The sequence below is a fragment of the Clupea harengus genome, chromosome 3, assembly GCF_900700415.2.
Source record: "Clupea harengus chromosome 3, Ch_v2.0.2, whole genome shotgun sequence".
Lineage (NCBI taxonomy): Eukaryota > Metazoa > Chordata > Actinopteri > Clupeiformes > Clupeidae > Clupea > Clupea harengus.
The window spans coordinates 19,652,118-19,667,739 of NC_045154.1; the positions used below are offsets into that span (position 1 = coordinate 19,652,118).

At 44.0% G+C, this 15,622-nt stretch overlaps 2 protein-coding genes across 4 annotated transcripts in view; both read right to left on the reverse strand.

The window, feature by feature from the left end:
• The window catches only part of slc12a3 (solute carrier family 12 member 3), a 14,477-nt gene extending 6,080 nt beyond the window's left edge, over positions 1 to 8,397 (reverse strand). The window contains exons 1-13 of the mRNA XM_031562509.1: positions 8,254 to 8,397; positions 7,615 to 7,758; positions 6,839 to 6,914; positions 6,214 to 6,309; positions 5,460 to 5,599; positions 4,943 to 5,053; positions 2,781 to 2,892; positions 2,283 to 2,413; positions 1,751 to 1,835; positions 1,227 to 1,384; positions 795 to 902; positions 213 to 336; positions 1 to 24 (exon numbers count right to left, since the gene is read on the reverse strand). The exon at positions 1 to 24 is cut by the window's left edge and continues 78 nt beyond it. Coding sequence (XP_031418369.1) covers positions 1 to 24; positions 213 to 336; positions 795 to 902; positions 1,227 to 1,384; positions 1,751 to 1,835; positions 2,283 to 2,413; positions 2,781 to 2,892; positions 4,943 to 5,053; positions 5,460 to 5,599; positions 6,214 to 6,309; positions 6,839 to 6,914; positions 7,615 to 7,758; positions 8,254 to 8,370 — 1,426 coding nt within the window. The 5' untranslated portion in view covers positions 8,371 to 8,397. The remainder of the gene's footprint in view (positions 25 to 212; positions 337 to 794; positions 903 to 1,226; positions 1,385 to 1,750; positions 1,836 to 2,282; positions 2,414 to 2,780; positions 2,893 to 4,942; positions 5,054 to 5,459; positions 5,600 to 6,213; positions 6,310 to 6,838; positions 6,915 to 7,614; positions 7,759 to 8,253) is intronic.
• Positions 8,398 to 9,688: 1,291 nt separating this feature from the next.
• Positions 9,689 to 15,622, reverse strand: part of nup93 (nucleoporin 93) — a 29,656-nt gene continuing 23,722 nt past the window's right edge. For all 3 annotated transcript variants that reach the window (XM_012818740.3, XM_031564893.2, XM_031564894.2), the window contains 8 exons: positions 14,677 to 14,749; positions 14,452 to 14,496; positions 14,025 to 14,141; positions 13,141 to 13,259; positions 12,630 to 12,747; positions 12,445 to 12,528; positions 12,010 to 12,138; positions 9,689 to 11,513 (listed from right to left, as the gene is read on the reverse strand). In XM_012818740.3, the coding sequence (XP_012674194.1) occupies positions 11,403 to 11,513; positions 12,010 to 12,138; positions 12,445 to 12,528; positions 12,630 to 12,747; positions 13,141 to 13,259; positions 14,025 to 14,141; positions 14,452 to 14,496; positions 14,677 to 14,749 (796 nt within the window). In that variant the 3' untranslated portion in view covers positions 9,689 to 11,402. The remainder of the gene's footprint in view (positions 11,514 to 12,009; positions 12,139 to 12,444; positions 12,529 to 12,629; positions 12,748 to 13,140; positions 13,260 to 14,024; positions 14,142 to 14,451; positions 14,497 to 14,676; positions 14,750 to 15,622) is intronic.

Below are 15,622 nucleotides of genomic sequence, written 5' to 3' on the forward strand. Positions count from 1 at the left end.
TGGGAGCGATGGCGTTCAGCTCAGCTGGACATTAGGAAATGTGAGGTTACATCAATGTTTGAAATCACAAAACATAATTGAGTAGAGGAGTTATTGATAGACAGGAGGGTAGATGAAAGCTGTCTGAAAGACTTAAGAGACAGACAGATAGACATACAACGTGAAGAAAGACAGATTTCATAGATTAAACCAGGCCTGTTTCGCTGTCTCACCGATGAGGATAAAGCAGACGGCAATTATGTAGGCCAGAAGGTAGGCTCTGTAAGGCTCGTCGTTCTTCCCATAACCTTTCCCAAAGAAGCCAATGAGTGGGTAGAGGTTATCCTTACAGAGACACTGCAGGTGAAAGACAAAAACATTGTTGATTGTTGACAAAAACAGAGTCCTAAGACAACAGTTCACTCTGAAATTGACTGTTCCAGGGTCCACTGATACTTGCAGAAGAGTAGAAAAGTTACACACACACACACACACACACACACACACACACACACACTGTCAAAACCATAAAGCTTCGGCATGTTCACACACACACACTGTCAAAACCATAAAGCTTCGGCATGTTCACACACACACTGTCAGAACAATAAAGCTTCTGCAGGCCCGTTCTCACACAGCAACTGATTTGTCCAACATGGCTGACGAGGCTCTCGCATAGCAACCGACTGCACCAGTGTCGGCTGCCATGCTGTCTTCACCTTCAGTCGATTTTACCCAGGGATCCCTGTACTCCTGTATCATTAACACTGTGAATCACCGGCTTAAGATCTGACTACCAGCCATGGCGTAATTACCTGGAACACTTTAGGCGCTGAGACCAGGCAGGCCAAAGCAGAGGAGAGCGTGGCCCCAAATATCCCAGCTGTGATCAAGGGGCCAAAGGCTGACACCACGCTCATACTCTGAGGAGACAACACAAAACAGGCACCATTTTAGTCACCTTTATTTATGTGCAACATTGATGTTTATCTGAGGTGGTTTCCCTGTACACGACTCCTTCTGGGTGAAATGAAAATGGCCAAAGCGACCCTGTGTCTCATGTAGAATCCTAGAAAAACAATATCTCCATGTGTTACCTATGTGATATATGTGTATATATAGTATATTGTAGATGGTAGTCGGTGGTACCTGATAGTAGTTGCTAAAGCCATAGGCCTAAAAAAACAATATCTCCATGTGTTACCTATTTGATATAAGTATATATTGTAGATGGTAGTCGGTGGTACCTGATAGAAGTTGCTGATGCCATAGGCACAGGTTTTGTTGGAGATGCATTCACTGAAGTTCCAGCCGTAGTGACAGCCCATGCCCAAGCAGTCTCCATTATCAGGCCCAGAGATTGTGTCATTGATGTACCCAGATGCATCTCGCACCACACACGCCCCTAATATACACACAGGGTTACTGCCAGGTGCTGGTGCAACGGACATTACATTCGAAATATACCCATTTAAAGGAAAGTGAATTAAATACATGCGATGGGATTGCAGAATGACTAGCAATTTAAAATGGTAAAAGAAATGGAGAACTAATTTCCATTATCCAAACAGACACACACACGCACACACACACACACACACACACACACACACACACACACACACACACACACACACACACACACACACACACACACACACATACACACACACACACATACACACACACATACATACACACCCACGCAAGCACACGGGGCACACACAAACAGACGATGACTTAAATTAAAATGGACATAATTAAGGCTAACCTATTGTGGCTGATATGAGCAGGTAAGATATTGTAGTCCAGAAAATAGCAAACAGTGTCCCTTTGGGGATAGCCACAGTGGGATCCTGTAGGGATGAGATGAGGATCATGTGGATGTATTGAGCATTTACAAAAAGGACTCTCAATGCTGGCGACAAACAGCCAAATCAATATTGTATGTGTCTGTGAATAGATCACCAGTAGCCTGGCCCGGACGTCTCTATTCCACATCTGTGTAATTCCTGTGTAATCTGTGTGCGAACTTCATTGCTCTCAAGATTGACTGTGCGTTATTCATCTGCAACCTTTCTAGAACATTTATGGTACATATGGACTCTTTTGGATGATGACTTTTACAATAATCTCAGCACTCTACTTCACTGTAAATGTCAAATGTATTAAATGTGTTTGTGAAGAGGAGCCAGACAGCAATGATTGAGTAGATGATTTAAACCTGCCCTTTGGGTATCCAAAGATGTGTGTTTGTGAAGAGGAGCCAGACAGCAATGATTGAGCAGGTGAGATAACCCTACCTTCAGATCTCCAGAGATGTTGGCTCCAGCCAGGATCCCTGTGGCCGAGGGGAAGAAGATGGAGAACATTCCAAAGAAGTTTTCCTTCGAACCAGGCCAGCTGGGCACAAAGTTTTCAGCAAAGATGTCCGCTGTTGAACACAACCCACGCATGCTTTGGGATATAATTCATCAATATAGTCTTTATGTTAGTATTTAATTAGACTATAGTTAAATGAACATTAATACTTCCAAAAGGAATATCTTGAACATTAGCATAAATTATCAATATATTCTTTAAGTGAGTATTAATGTAAGCTTTAGTGTACTTTGTAGTTTGTATATTCTACGATTTCATAATAGCTGTTTTCTAAATATATGATTAAGCATGTGATGCAGAGAGTATTGCACATTGCACATCTTATCAGGTTACTACTAAATGTGTGTAAAATTAACATTGTTTGGGTCCTATCCATTGGGTTAAGCAGTCAGCTCTGAAGCTACACATTGTTTACTGACCTCGGTAGCTGTAGAAGCCTTTGGCCTGCTTCTCAGGGGTGGCAGGCATCACCGTGCCAACGAAGTAGCTGGCAAAGGAGACCATGATGACCATGAAGAACAGAACCTGAGCCTGAGAAATTGGTAGAACACAAGGTGACCCTCTGATTGGATCGACTGTTTTAAAGCAAATAATATCAGCAAAGGCATCTAAAATGGGAAAATACAAAAACAACTATCTGTCTCTTAGTCTGAGCCATAACCTTCCTTTAAGGCCAACGCACACCACAGACCCCCGGCCCATATTCTAACCATAGCCCTTTGCCCAACTTCAATTTTGAGATATTTACAGGAAAATATACACTTACCGGCCACTTCATTAAGTACACCGGTTCAACTGCTCGTTAAAGTAAATATCTAATCAGCCAATCACTTGGCAGAAACTCAATGCATTTAGGCATGTAAAAATGGTCAAGAGGATCTTAAATTCAAACCAAACATCAAAATGGGGAAGAAAGGTGATTTAAGAGACTTTGAACGTGGCCTGGTTGTTGGTGCCAGACGGGCTGGTCTGAGTATTTCAGAAGCTGCTGATCTACTGGGATTTTTACCCACCACCATCTTTAGGGTTACAGAGAATGGTCCGAAAAAGAAAAAATATCCAGAGAGCAGCACTTCGTTGGGCGAAAATGCCTTGTTGATGCCAGAGGTCAGAGGAAAATGGCCAGACTGGTTCAAGATGATAGAAAGGAAACAGTAACTGAAATAACCAGTCGTTACAACCAAGGTATGCAGAAGAGCATCTCTGAACGCACAACACGTCGAACCTTGAAGCAGATGGGCTACAGCAGCAGAAGACCACACCGGGTGCCCCTCCTGTAAGCTACGAACAGGAAACTGAGGCTACAATTTGCGCGGGCTCACCAAAATTGGACAATGGAAGATTGGAAAAATGTCGCCTAGTCTGATGAGTCTCGATTTCTGCTGTGACATTCAGATGGTAGGGTCAGAATTTGGCGTAAACAACAGGAAAGTATGGATCCATCCTGCCTTGTATCAATGGTTCAGGCTGGTGGTGGTGGTGTAATGGTGTGGGGGATATTTTCTTGGCACACTTTAGGCCCCTTAGTTCGTATAAACGCCACAGCCTACCTGGGTATTGTTGCTGACCATGTCCATCCCTTTATGACCACATTGTACTCATCTTCTGATGGCTACTTCCGGCAGGATAATGTGCCATGTCACAAAGCTCAAAGCATCTCAAACTGGTTTCTGACGATTAGTTCACTGTACTCCAGTGGCCTCTACAATCATCAGCTCTCAATCCAATAGAACATCTTTGGGATGTGGTGGAATGGGAGATTCGCATCATGGATGTGCAGCCGACAAATCTGCAGCAACTGCGTGATGCGCTCATGACAATATGGAAAAATATGGAAAATACCTGAGGAATGTTTCCAGCAGCTTGTTGAATCTATGCCACAAATAATGAAGGCAGTTCTGAAGGCAAAAAGAGGACCAACATGGTACTAACAAGGTGTACCTAAGGAAGGGGCCGGTGAGTATATACTGTATATATATATAATATAAGAAGATATATTATACTAATAAAACAATTTATACTAGATATTGTTAGGTGAAAATTCACCCTAGTTACCTCAGGACTGCGGAGCTGCACATAAGTATATTTATTAGACAAACAACAACTGCAATTGGGCTCACTCCCAGCACAAGGCTGAAAGTGAAGCCCTGATAAACACATCGCACAAGGTTTATATAGACAGAAGTTTAGTTTTCAGCAGGGCTAACCACGTAGTGGATCTCTGACGTCCGAGGCTCCCTATATTGCAAGGATCGCAGTTTTGCACAAGGTCGGAAGAAGCTTATCACCTCTGGTCTAAACATGCTCTTGTACAAATGCAGACTAAGTGGCACCTAATAATCTAAGTTACACACACGCAGAAACACAGAAAAACCATGTTCCTGCTTACATAAGTACATGATTCATATAAGGTAATTAATATTACGAGGCACTTGATTATTATATTCTTAAGTCATTAACAGTGTTTGGAAATGATCTCCATCAGATATATATATTTGTTTTGTGCGTTTTTGTTGTGGATTAACATATGTGTGTATTGTTATAAGCATAATGGTTTAAGACTAGTTAGATGGTCACAAACCTTTGATTCCCACTCCATCCCCGCCATGGAGATGGCCAGTAGACAGGTGACAGTGATGACTCCAATGATCCGGATGTCATTTGTGGGATCTACAATGCCAGAGCCATGCTCCTAAAATGACATGCAAAGGAGAATGAATTTAATATGTGCAAAAAAATAATCCTTGGGTAAACAGCGTTTATCTCATAGTTTTGCTACATTAACGTGACACTTTTTACACTAATTACTCTATTGCCAAACTAGGATGTATTATGAAGTTATTTATGCACTCACATATCAGAGGGTTTAGGCTAAATCCTGCCTGTTTGTACCTGTATTAGATAAATGCACAGGAAGTAGGCTAAAGCTTAAACAAATCCCCAAAAAAATAAATAAATAAACAAAAAAATAAAAGCATTAACATCTCATGTCTTCAAATGCTGTTTTTTCATACTATTTATTCCACTAAGCCCTCTTCTACACTGAGGAGTGCTCTTCCACAAATGGGCTGAGCACAGCACTATTTCGCTGGACCCACATGCATCAGCTCCTGCACGGTCTCTGCGAAGCCGACCGTATGCATGGCAACGGCCACAGCGTTTGCGAAGGCAAAGATGAGGCCGATGGAGCCGCCCAGCTCCGGACCCAGACTGCGGGAGATCAGGAAGTACGTCCCACCTGTGCCACAGACAGACACAGGGCACTTACTGGAGAACTACTGCAGTTTAACACATTTAAATGTAAAGAGGATATCCTGATATATGTGACACAGACAGACAGATGGCACTTAGTGGAATACTACTGCAGTTTAACACATTTAAAAGTAAAGAGTATGTCCTGAGATCTGTGGTCAGAGGCCAGTTCATATTTATTCACTTATTTATTAGATTCCTCTATTACGAAGAAGTGTGGAACTAATTTAATCCAACATAGACTTTTAAGCACAAAGTGTATATCCTAAATTTGGCAGCAAGAAAACACGACATCGTTATTTCTACGTGTAATCCTGCTTAAGGAACACAGGTAGGTACATTATGAATCATGGCGTGTTTTTGACATGTAAGACCCAGAACACATAGGTCACACTTTGCTGCACCAAGACAATTTTAAACATTAGATACCACAGAAAGCAAAGAAAGAGTTGTCACACAGAGGCCTTAACTAATATTAAGTGTTGTAGTCAATGCTTAAATTAATACATGTTGACAGTACCATTTAATCGTATGATATGTAATACTATTATGTTAAATGTCAAGTGGAGCTTGTGATAGTGCACACTGAGAACCACATACCGCCCTTGACTTTGCCGTTGGTGGCTATGGCCGAGACGGAGAGGCCAGTGACTCCTGTGATGCAGGATGAGAGGAGGATGATGACCCAGGTGAGGCCTGAACAGGGGGACAGGTGGGAGGACATGTAATCAGACCAGTGCCTTAGCCAGCGGCCAGGTGCTGCACGTTAGGTTACTATGGTGCTAAATCCGCCCCTAGCCTGCTGAGATTAAGTGTTTCTGATCAGGTTTCAAAGACTGAGGGGTCTTCTGAGTGGTTTTCATGGAAAAGAAAAAAAGGAAAGAGAGGGAGGGAGAGAGAGAGAAAGAGAGAGTGTGTGTACACCTGTGTGTCTCTTGTGCATGTACAGTATGTGTGTGTGTGTGTGTGTGTGCATGTGTGTGTGTGTGTGTGAGAGAGAGAGTGTGTGTACGCCTGTGTGTCTCTTGTGTATGTGTGTGTGCATTTGTATGTATGTGTGTGTGTGTGTGAGAAAGAGAGAGAGAGTCTGTGTACGCCTGTTTGTCTCTTGTGTATTTATGTGTGTGTGCATGTGTATATGCGTGTGTGTGTGAGAGAGACAGAGAGAGAGAGAGAGAGAGCGAAAGAGAGAGAGAGCATGAAAGAGAGAAAATGATAAACACACCGATCCCTGCCTGTGCAGTGATCCAAGGCAGCCGTAGATAGAGAATAACTCCCCAGATGTTCAGCATGCACCGAATCTAAAGACAAAATGGAAACCCATCCAGATAAGAACAACCAGGAATAGATCAGTTTCATAAGCTTCATACCTGCTGCTACGGCCTAAAGAGATGTGAAGCACTTTTTGCATTGGGCGCCTTTTCAAAGTGACAGGACTTGAACAAAACCATACACTTCATCATCATTAACAGGCCAATACTCATGTATCATCCTCATGTATATCATCACATGGAAAATGTATATATGAATAATGTATCATATGGATGCACATAATGATAATACAAATTAGGAATAGCACGTATACAAACAAACCACTATGCCAGATTATTAATAATGAAACACCTATTCTCTGCAGGTTCAGGAAGGCCCTAACAGTACCAAGCCCAGGCCATTTGATAAATAATCACCTCCACTGAACAATAAATCACTTCGTATGAAAGCATCTCCTGGAAGATTTTAAATAATGAAATTCCCCCCCACAGATTAGATTAAGTGTCCTTTGGTGTTATACATTATACATTCATTATATATAATTAATAAGAACAAAGTACATTTTATATGACTATGTGCTGTTAAAAGATGTGTAAGTTATGGTAAGGTGTAGGGGTTAGTGCCATTATAATATGCTCGCACTAAAGAAGTGCATGTTACTGTCTATCGCCTAGCATCAATAGACTCTAATGAGTCATAATGTGAAGTGGGAACCCAAATGTGTCCAACCGTAACGCCTTGCACCCATCCGAAGCGTGTTGGTTCTGCGGGTGGCTTGGCAGCCTTCTCCTCGTCCTCTGGGTTCTCTGTGCTCGCCCCTTGGCCCTCTCCAGCTCCGGGCTCCTCATAGAGAGGAGGAGGACAGCCATCATCCTGGCAAAGATATATTCATAGATGTGTATCAGCCTTTGTTATTGTTATTATTATTATTATTATTATTATTTATTATACGTATTATCATAAACATTCAGTACTGTATATATACACATCCTGTCACAAGAACCCCTTTTTATATCCCATTAATTCTTGCTGCATACATTTAGTGTGTATACATGTGTATTTTTTTAGTTTACCACACAATAATGCAGCTACAAGTAATGTATGGAAATAACACATTTAATTACATTAACATAACACAAACACAAATAACACACAACACAAATAATTAAATTTCACAGCTCCATTATCTCATGTTTTAACACTGTCAAACAGCCTCCTGAAGGCCTTAGAAGGTTAAGGGATGAGACAAAAAAAAAGTGTTACAGCACCTACTATGATGATGATGAACTCATATCAGCACAAATTATTCTTACAAAAAATTAGGGTTGCAAGTCAGAGGATGTTACGAGCCTAAACTGCGAGTCTGACCTCCTGGTTGGAGTGCAGCTGGAACAGGGACGGTCTGAAGCGCCGTCTCCCCGCCACCTCGGTGTTGGAGTAGAAGGCATACTGTGGTGGCGCGTCTAGCGTGTCATAGCCAGACATGACACGGGAGCCGCGAGACGCCACGCTGCTGCCACTGTAGCTTATACTCTCTCCGTCCACGACACCAGACCTGGTCTCCCGCTCCACTCCGGTGGCAGAGCACCTGCCTCTCATGGGGCAGAGATTAAACACATCGGTTCCTGGCTGGGGCTCCTCCATGGCCTGAGGAAGTGCGGTGACTGTTTGGAGAAACAGATGCTGAGGAGGCTTATATATATATAACGTGTCCCTGCGGTTAAAACAGCCATTTTGGCCTTGTAATGAGACCTGAGGAACAAGCTCATTGGACCCACACTGGAGGACTTTTTCAGTGATGGGTGACTCCTCATAATTGCGCCCTGAGGCCCTGCTGTGCGAGAGCAGAACTTGCACACACCATTAGAACAATGAGTCATCAAGATCTAAAGGTAGATGACCTTCAGCATAGATCTCAAGGAGACGGCCCAGGAAGGGTTGGCTACGACTTATTGTTTGTCGGTCATGGTTCAAATCAAAAATCACTTTCACTGCCGTCACTGAAGTGGGAGCAGTACAGTTTGTTTGGGTATGAGGATTGATGAGGTCCTGGAGAAACGCACACAGTTCATCATCCTCTAAAGCACCAAACAGAGGGCCCTGAAATGGTGCTGCGCTCGGTAGATGGCCAGTCTCCAACAGACTGTGGAGAGCCAGCATGTTGTCATTAGTTGGACTTCTCGGCTGAAACCAATCGAGGGCTAGCATGCAGAGAGATTATAGGGACTTCAGGAGAGTTCTGAGACTTCTTCACCAACCTGGTGACATTGAGGAAAGTTTTACTTGGCAAGGGAATCTACACAAGGAAAATCACCATGAAGAAGTCATCGTGAAAAACAACACTTACATAATGAACATGGCGGTTTTGATTACACCATAGAATATCAAGAGGTGACCTTGGCCTCTGTTTGTTGTAATGCTGTGTAAAACAGCCCGACAAATGGATTCGGTTTCAGCTGAGAGGCCACTGAGCCCGCAGCGATGAATGAGCACTTTTGTAGTTCCTCATTAACTTCTGTCCACAGAGCCATATGATACCTGCTAAAATAATTATTAACGGCAATTTCCAAAAAATCTGTTTTCTTTGTAATTAATTACATTTGTTACTTGGTATCATTATTATATATTATATATTATCATAGTTATAAGATATCACAAATGTTTTTTATCCTATTTATGTTTTGCATTGATGAATCCTATTCAACACAGTATATATATGATGTGCGGAGGAAACAACTATGTTTTTATATTAAAGAGATCCATTTTCTGACCTGTGCTAAGAAAAAATACAACACACACAGCCTTACTTATAAAAAACGTTTTTATTTGCATTAAAAATTCATTCAACATCAACTAAATTGATACTGATCCAGACCCCGGTGACGAGACGCGATGTTGCCACGGAGATCTCCTGTGTCGCTGACAGCGGAGCGGTGCCACCCTGGTGTTGTGAAATAGCCGGGTTATAGCGGATGTGTGGCATCGGCCTGATTCACAACACCAGCTGCGGCACACACACCTGGCTCGCTCGGCCTCACACACGCTCACGTCCGTCGTACCACAGCAAGAGCACTCCAGGTCCAGGATTTCTTCACACAGGCTCGCAAGACCTCGGTCCCCAATGCAGGAGTAGAGACAGAAAAAAAAACAGACATGCAGACACACTAGAGACTCCATCCTCAGACTGGAGATGGTGTTAGGGCAGGGTGGGTGAGGAGCACCTCAGTGGTGATACCTATCCATTAATACCAGCTGCTTTCTGTCAGAAATGCAAAACCAGCCGGGCTTAGTGAGGTTACATTTAGGAGAGGGTGCGGCGGGGGGGGCGAGGACGCCGTTGCAGCAAGGCAAAGTGGCAGAGCCAACGCCTCCATCTGTGGGCTCCGCGGGCATCTTCCCCCCCGATCGCACCATCTGCCGGGGGGATCTCAGTCACACTGAGACACTTCCCTACTGCAGTTTCGTCTAGAGAACTTCATTAAGCTCAGGCTGAGGGGAAATTAGAATACACTTTTGTTGACTGCTGGCAATTTAACTGTAGACATATATTTCACTGCTTTTAAATGGTCCATTAAGTTTTGCAAGTTCCATTAATGGTGAAATAGAGTGACAAAAATCCAGCAATGGCAATGGGATTTAGATTGCTTGTGCAATGCCAGATATCGCCTGGGACTCTAAAGTAGAGATGAGGGGCAAGCAAAACAAGGTTACAAATAGGCAATGGACTGCATAGTATGACATGCAGAACAAGACCTTTTGGAAACACTTCAGCCAGATTAGAATTTACAATCTCTATTGCATTCGGATTGCCATTCCAAATTTAGAGGCTCTCTCAAATCTCGACCTGGTGCCTGTAAGTCACCAACATCGATCCCTCAATCCAAATGTACGAGCCACCAGCATCTCTACAGGGTCAGAGCGGACTCCCATGGTGGCAAGTCAGAAGGGAGTTAGCTAGAAACGCAAACATCACAGAGAACAGCTTTAGAAAGAGCATTGAACTCGCTTCACCTCGGCCATTTGGGGCTATGGCTGAGACAAAGGGGGAATAAATAACCAATGACTTAGAAACATAACTGACGGAAAAACATGTCCATTTTCTGCTACAGTGGGAGAGGCATAGTCTCTCCAGCCTGGAAATATGCATTTTCACTAAGCGGGCTGCCTTTGTATGAAGTGAAAAACGAAAAACTGACAGAATGAAAAGGGGAAAATGTATCCATAAAATGGATTTATGATGAAAACGAACAGAACCAGAACCAAACTGAAAGTTATTCTTTATTTATTCAAATTATGAAAAATACACACAAACAAACAAAAACAATGGGGTGGGGTAGCAGAGGGAATATGAACAAACTCAACCAGAAGGACAGGCTGGGGGGGCGGGGGGCAACAGTCAACATGATGGATGTGTGGGGGGGGTGATGGTGGAAAACTCGGGAAAAAGCGTAGTAACTGAATTGCTGCAGTGTGTGTGTATGTGTGTGTGTGTGTGTGTGTTCTGGAGTGGGATGGGCTCAGTTCATCAGAACCTCCATCTGGACCAGTCGGGCGTTAGTGTCTCCCGCCATGCGGTACGGGATCATACCGGCGAACGTGATGAGGGCCCTGGCCTGACTGCGCAGTTGCTGCATACACAAGAGAAGCAAGAGAACCAAGCACACAGAACCGTGTTAGAACCTGCTCATAATACAGGGAATTCAACATGGCGGTTATCATGGGATATTTCTCAAGTCCTTGACATTATTTTCATCATTAATACTGTCGGGATTATTTCCCTTTTATCACTAAAAAGTACATACATTACATGGTCCTACTGACCACTCAATCAAACAAACTAGAAACTACTCAATCTAATATATTACATGGCTAGCTAATTTGATTACTACTTCCTAGTGTGCCCTTATAAACTGTGGCTGATTAAGGTTTGTTTCATTATTTGATTGAATTCCAAATTCATATATTTCTTTCTCTATAATAGATGACTTTTGTTAAGACAGTTTCATCCTCGACAGCATTAGGCTTGCACTAATAACTGCGCTAATAACAATCTACTCTAGATAATTAAAACACTATCTAAAACATGGATGGTTGCCAATCGACTCCTGGCCCTCTCTCCCTTACCGAGTCTCTGTCCTCCAGGGGGCGCTGTGGCCGTCCAGGGGTGCCCGCTGTTGCCCCCTTTAAACGTTTGTACTGCGTGTACAGGATGTTCATGGTGGCCAGAAGGACTTCTGACAAATTGTGCCGCACCTGCAAGCAGAAAACAACAACGACGACGAGGATGAACAATAAGTAGATGCTGGAGTTATATAATAAAGCACTCATCGTTATCCATGGGAGGATCGGATAACGAGGCAGGTTTTCAGTGCAAGGACAGATGGCAGAGGCTAACGTGGCAAACACTAGTGGCGGAGGAAGCCAATTCCCGCATGGCGTATCCTACGGCAAACGCCCAAAGAACATAACATAACATACTTCATGTACTCTCTGAGTCCTAGGTCACATTGGATTAAAGGAGTTTGCCAAAAGAAGGAGTGCAAGCCTAGTGAATTAGACCTCATCGCTGAAGTTGCGGAATGCTGCTATCCTCTCCTCCACGCTGTCTTGGCTGAGGGGAACCAGCTTCAACCTCTCGATGATCTGAGAGAGAGAAAGAGAGAAGAGAGAGATAAACATCACTACTCTGAGTAGACGCTCAAGAGACTCGTTCATGGCGGCTGGGATGGTGGCGGTGGGCTTACGTCGTAGGCCTGGTCAATATGGCCGGCGTGGTACTCGTCAAAAAAGGTGATGAGGTCCAACAGGAGGTAGAAGGTGCTGTCCACAGACTTCTCCCCGGCCACACCACTGGTCCGATACCTGAGCCATCACACACACACACACACACACACACACACACACACACACACACACACACACACACACACACACACACACACACACACACACACACACACACACACACACACACACACACACACACACACACACACACACACACACACACACACACACACACACTCATTCATTTCAAATGATCAATCACACTTTCAGCAGTCTTAAATTCAATATAGATTAATAAACGATTTAAATGGACCAGCAAATAATGGCTACAGTACATACTAGCCGTAATGTTAACTAATGTGGCCACAAGATGGACTACTGTGATAATAAGCTAATTAAGTATTAAGTAGAAATGAAGTGTAGTCAACTGATGAAGCAAGGACTACGGGTTTGAAAGGCGGTGCTCACCGTTCTGCGATGGCCACAGCCATGTTCCTCAGACGCTCCTTATTGGACTGGGGGGCGCTGATCTGGGCCACGACGGGACTCAGGAGCCTGTTAATCAGCTCCAGAACCTTGTCTGGATTCTGTGCAAAAAATAAAACAAAGCAAAATGGGAGATCTGCGAGATCTGATACAAAGTTTTTCAAATGGCTCTGCCATAATCACACTTGATGCATGTTATAGCATGGCGGAACACCACCCACCCTGCTGGTGTGTGACAGTGGGATGATATCTCTACAGACCGTAGAGGGACATTCCACAGATAAGTGAATATCAGAAACCTGTTTCTGGCTAGGACTGTTTTTTTCAGAAGTGTAACATAATTTAATATATTTTAGCTTTTGAACTTCGAAACATGACTGATATTAGGTCTCATGTCCAATCACAGGTGGTGATGATTTAGTTTAATACTCAAGCATGTTCATGAAGCATAATCTAAGGAAATGAGGTCAGGCCCTTCCTCCTCATGCAAGATTTCCTAGATTTGTTTTTAAAGATTTTCCTCCCATTTAAAAAAAAAAAAGAAAATCTGAAGAGGAAACTGCAAGGTAGGATATTTTAAAGACATTTAAGTTATAAAAGTAGTAGTAAAATAAAACCCTTTGTGAATATTGCATCTGATCTCTCTCTCTCCCTGCCTCTATCCATCTCTAGTTTCATCTGATTTGGTCGACTGCAGAATGGTGCCAGCGTGAGTGTACTGCACTGCGGAGACCATGGTCGATCCTGGCACTTCTTCCGTGGTCGTGACAACCACACCCATCACCAGCCTACGGTTCCTTCCGTCCCCGCGCCACCCACCACCCCCCCGCCCCCCCTCATCCGCACGGCACCTCCTCCTCTTTTACCTTTGCCAGCTCGTGGAGCTTGACGGCTTCTTCAAACAGGCCCTTGTTCTCGGCCTCCGAGGCCACCTTGGTGATGATGGCACGCGTGTCTCCGGCAAACTTGTCAATCACCCCCGGCTGCGGAACAGACACAAACAGCTGTTTGAAGACTTGGAATACTAATGGGTGTTCTAATGTTCCGAGGTGATTGGGAACAATGGAACGCTATGTGCCTTAGAACTCCCCCCAGACAAAAGCATTTATCAGCAGTGGAGTTTTTTTTTTTTATCTGGTGCAACAATGACTGAGCACAATAATGAATAGAATGGAGGAAGGAAGGGGAAAAGTTGTGGAGAGCATTGTATTTGATGAGGCGGAAATCAGTGAAAACATTGTGCCAGTTGTGCCGTTGGCCAGATAATACAGACGAGAAGCACAAAGGGCCCACCTTTCGGCTGCCATCTTTTTCCAGTCTTCCCAGGAGCATGTCGAACTGTTGATGAATGAGAGGGACACACACAGCACTGTTAGGAGGTTATGGTAATCAGAGTCACACAAAGACTCTACCGGTAATGTGAACATGCCATTCCCTGCGCATTTACAGACACGCAGAAGTATGCCACACGGGCGGGCGGGTACACACACACACACACACACACACACACACACACACCTCTCGACTCTCGATGACCAGTTCACTGACGCAGCGCATGAACATGTTCTCTCCTTGGCTGTCCTTCTCGTTCCTGTGAGTAGATTAGACACAGACATGCATGAGTTGCTTCTCAGAACGGTTCCCTGGGACAGACACACAGACACGCACGCACGCACGCACACACACACACACAAACACACACACACACACGCACGCGCCCGTAATCACTCCAGCAGCCCAAGTCACCCACACCCCAGAGCTACAGGAACCATCGTAAAACGGCTTTCCAGAAGAAGAAAAAAAAGAGTCACACACACACACACTTGTGAAAGCTGCTTGCATTATTCATTTTCCGGCTCTCCTAAGTAATTCACGAAGGCCCCCCATCCCCGCGACACAGTTTTATCCCTGCTAGACTTTCCATTTAAGCCTCAAAGTGTCTCTTAAGAAACAGGCCTTTCAGATCCAACACCCTTCTGTGCCTGATAACACACTCAAGAGCAGAGAGCAGGATTGTGTGTGTGTGTGTGTGTGTGTGTGTGTGTGTGTGTGTGTGTGTGTGTGTGTGTGTGTGTGTGTGTGTGTGTGTGTGTGTGTGTGTGTGTGTGTGTGTGTGTGTGTGTGTGTGTGTGTGTGTGTGTCTTATGCCCATCTTGCCACAGCGAGGCAAATGTACTGCAATTCACTACTGGGCACAAGCTTGCACATGGCGTTTGGAAGTATGCATGTACAAATATATATGTGTGCCTGGCTCACTTTTCATATCACTATTGAAAGTAGACTGAGGCACTTCTGGCACTAACGGTGCCCCTATGTGAAACTATAGATCTGTGCATATACATTTCTACATCTATAGCTATATCTATCTTTATATGGTATGTGTGCGTGTCTTTCCTCTGTCAGACAAACAAAGACTGTAATACACTCTAAAGCTGCAGCATGTGTGTGTGTGTGTGTGTGTGTG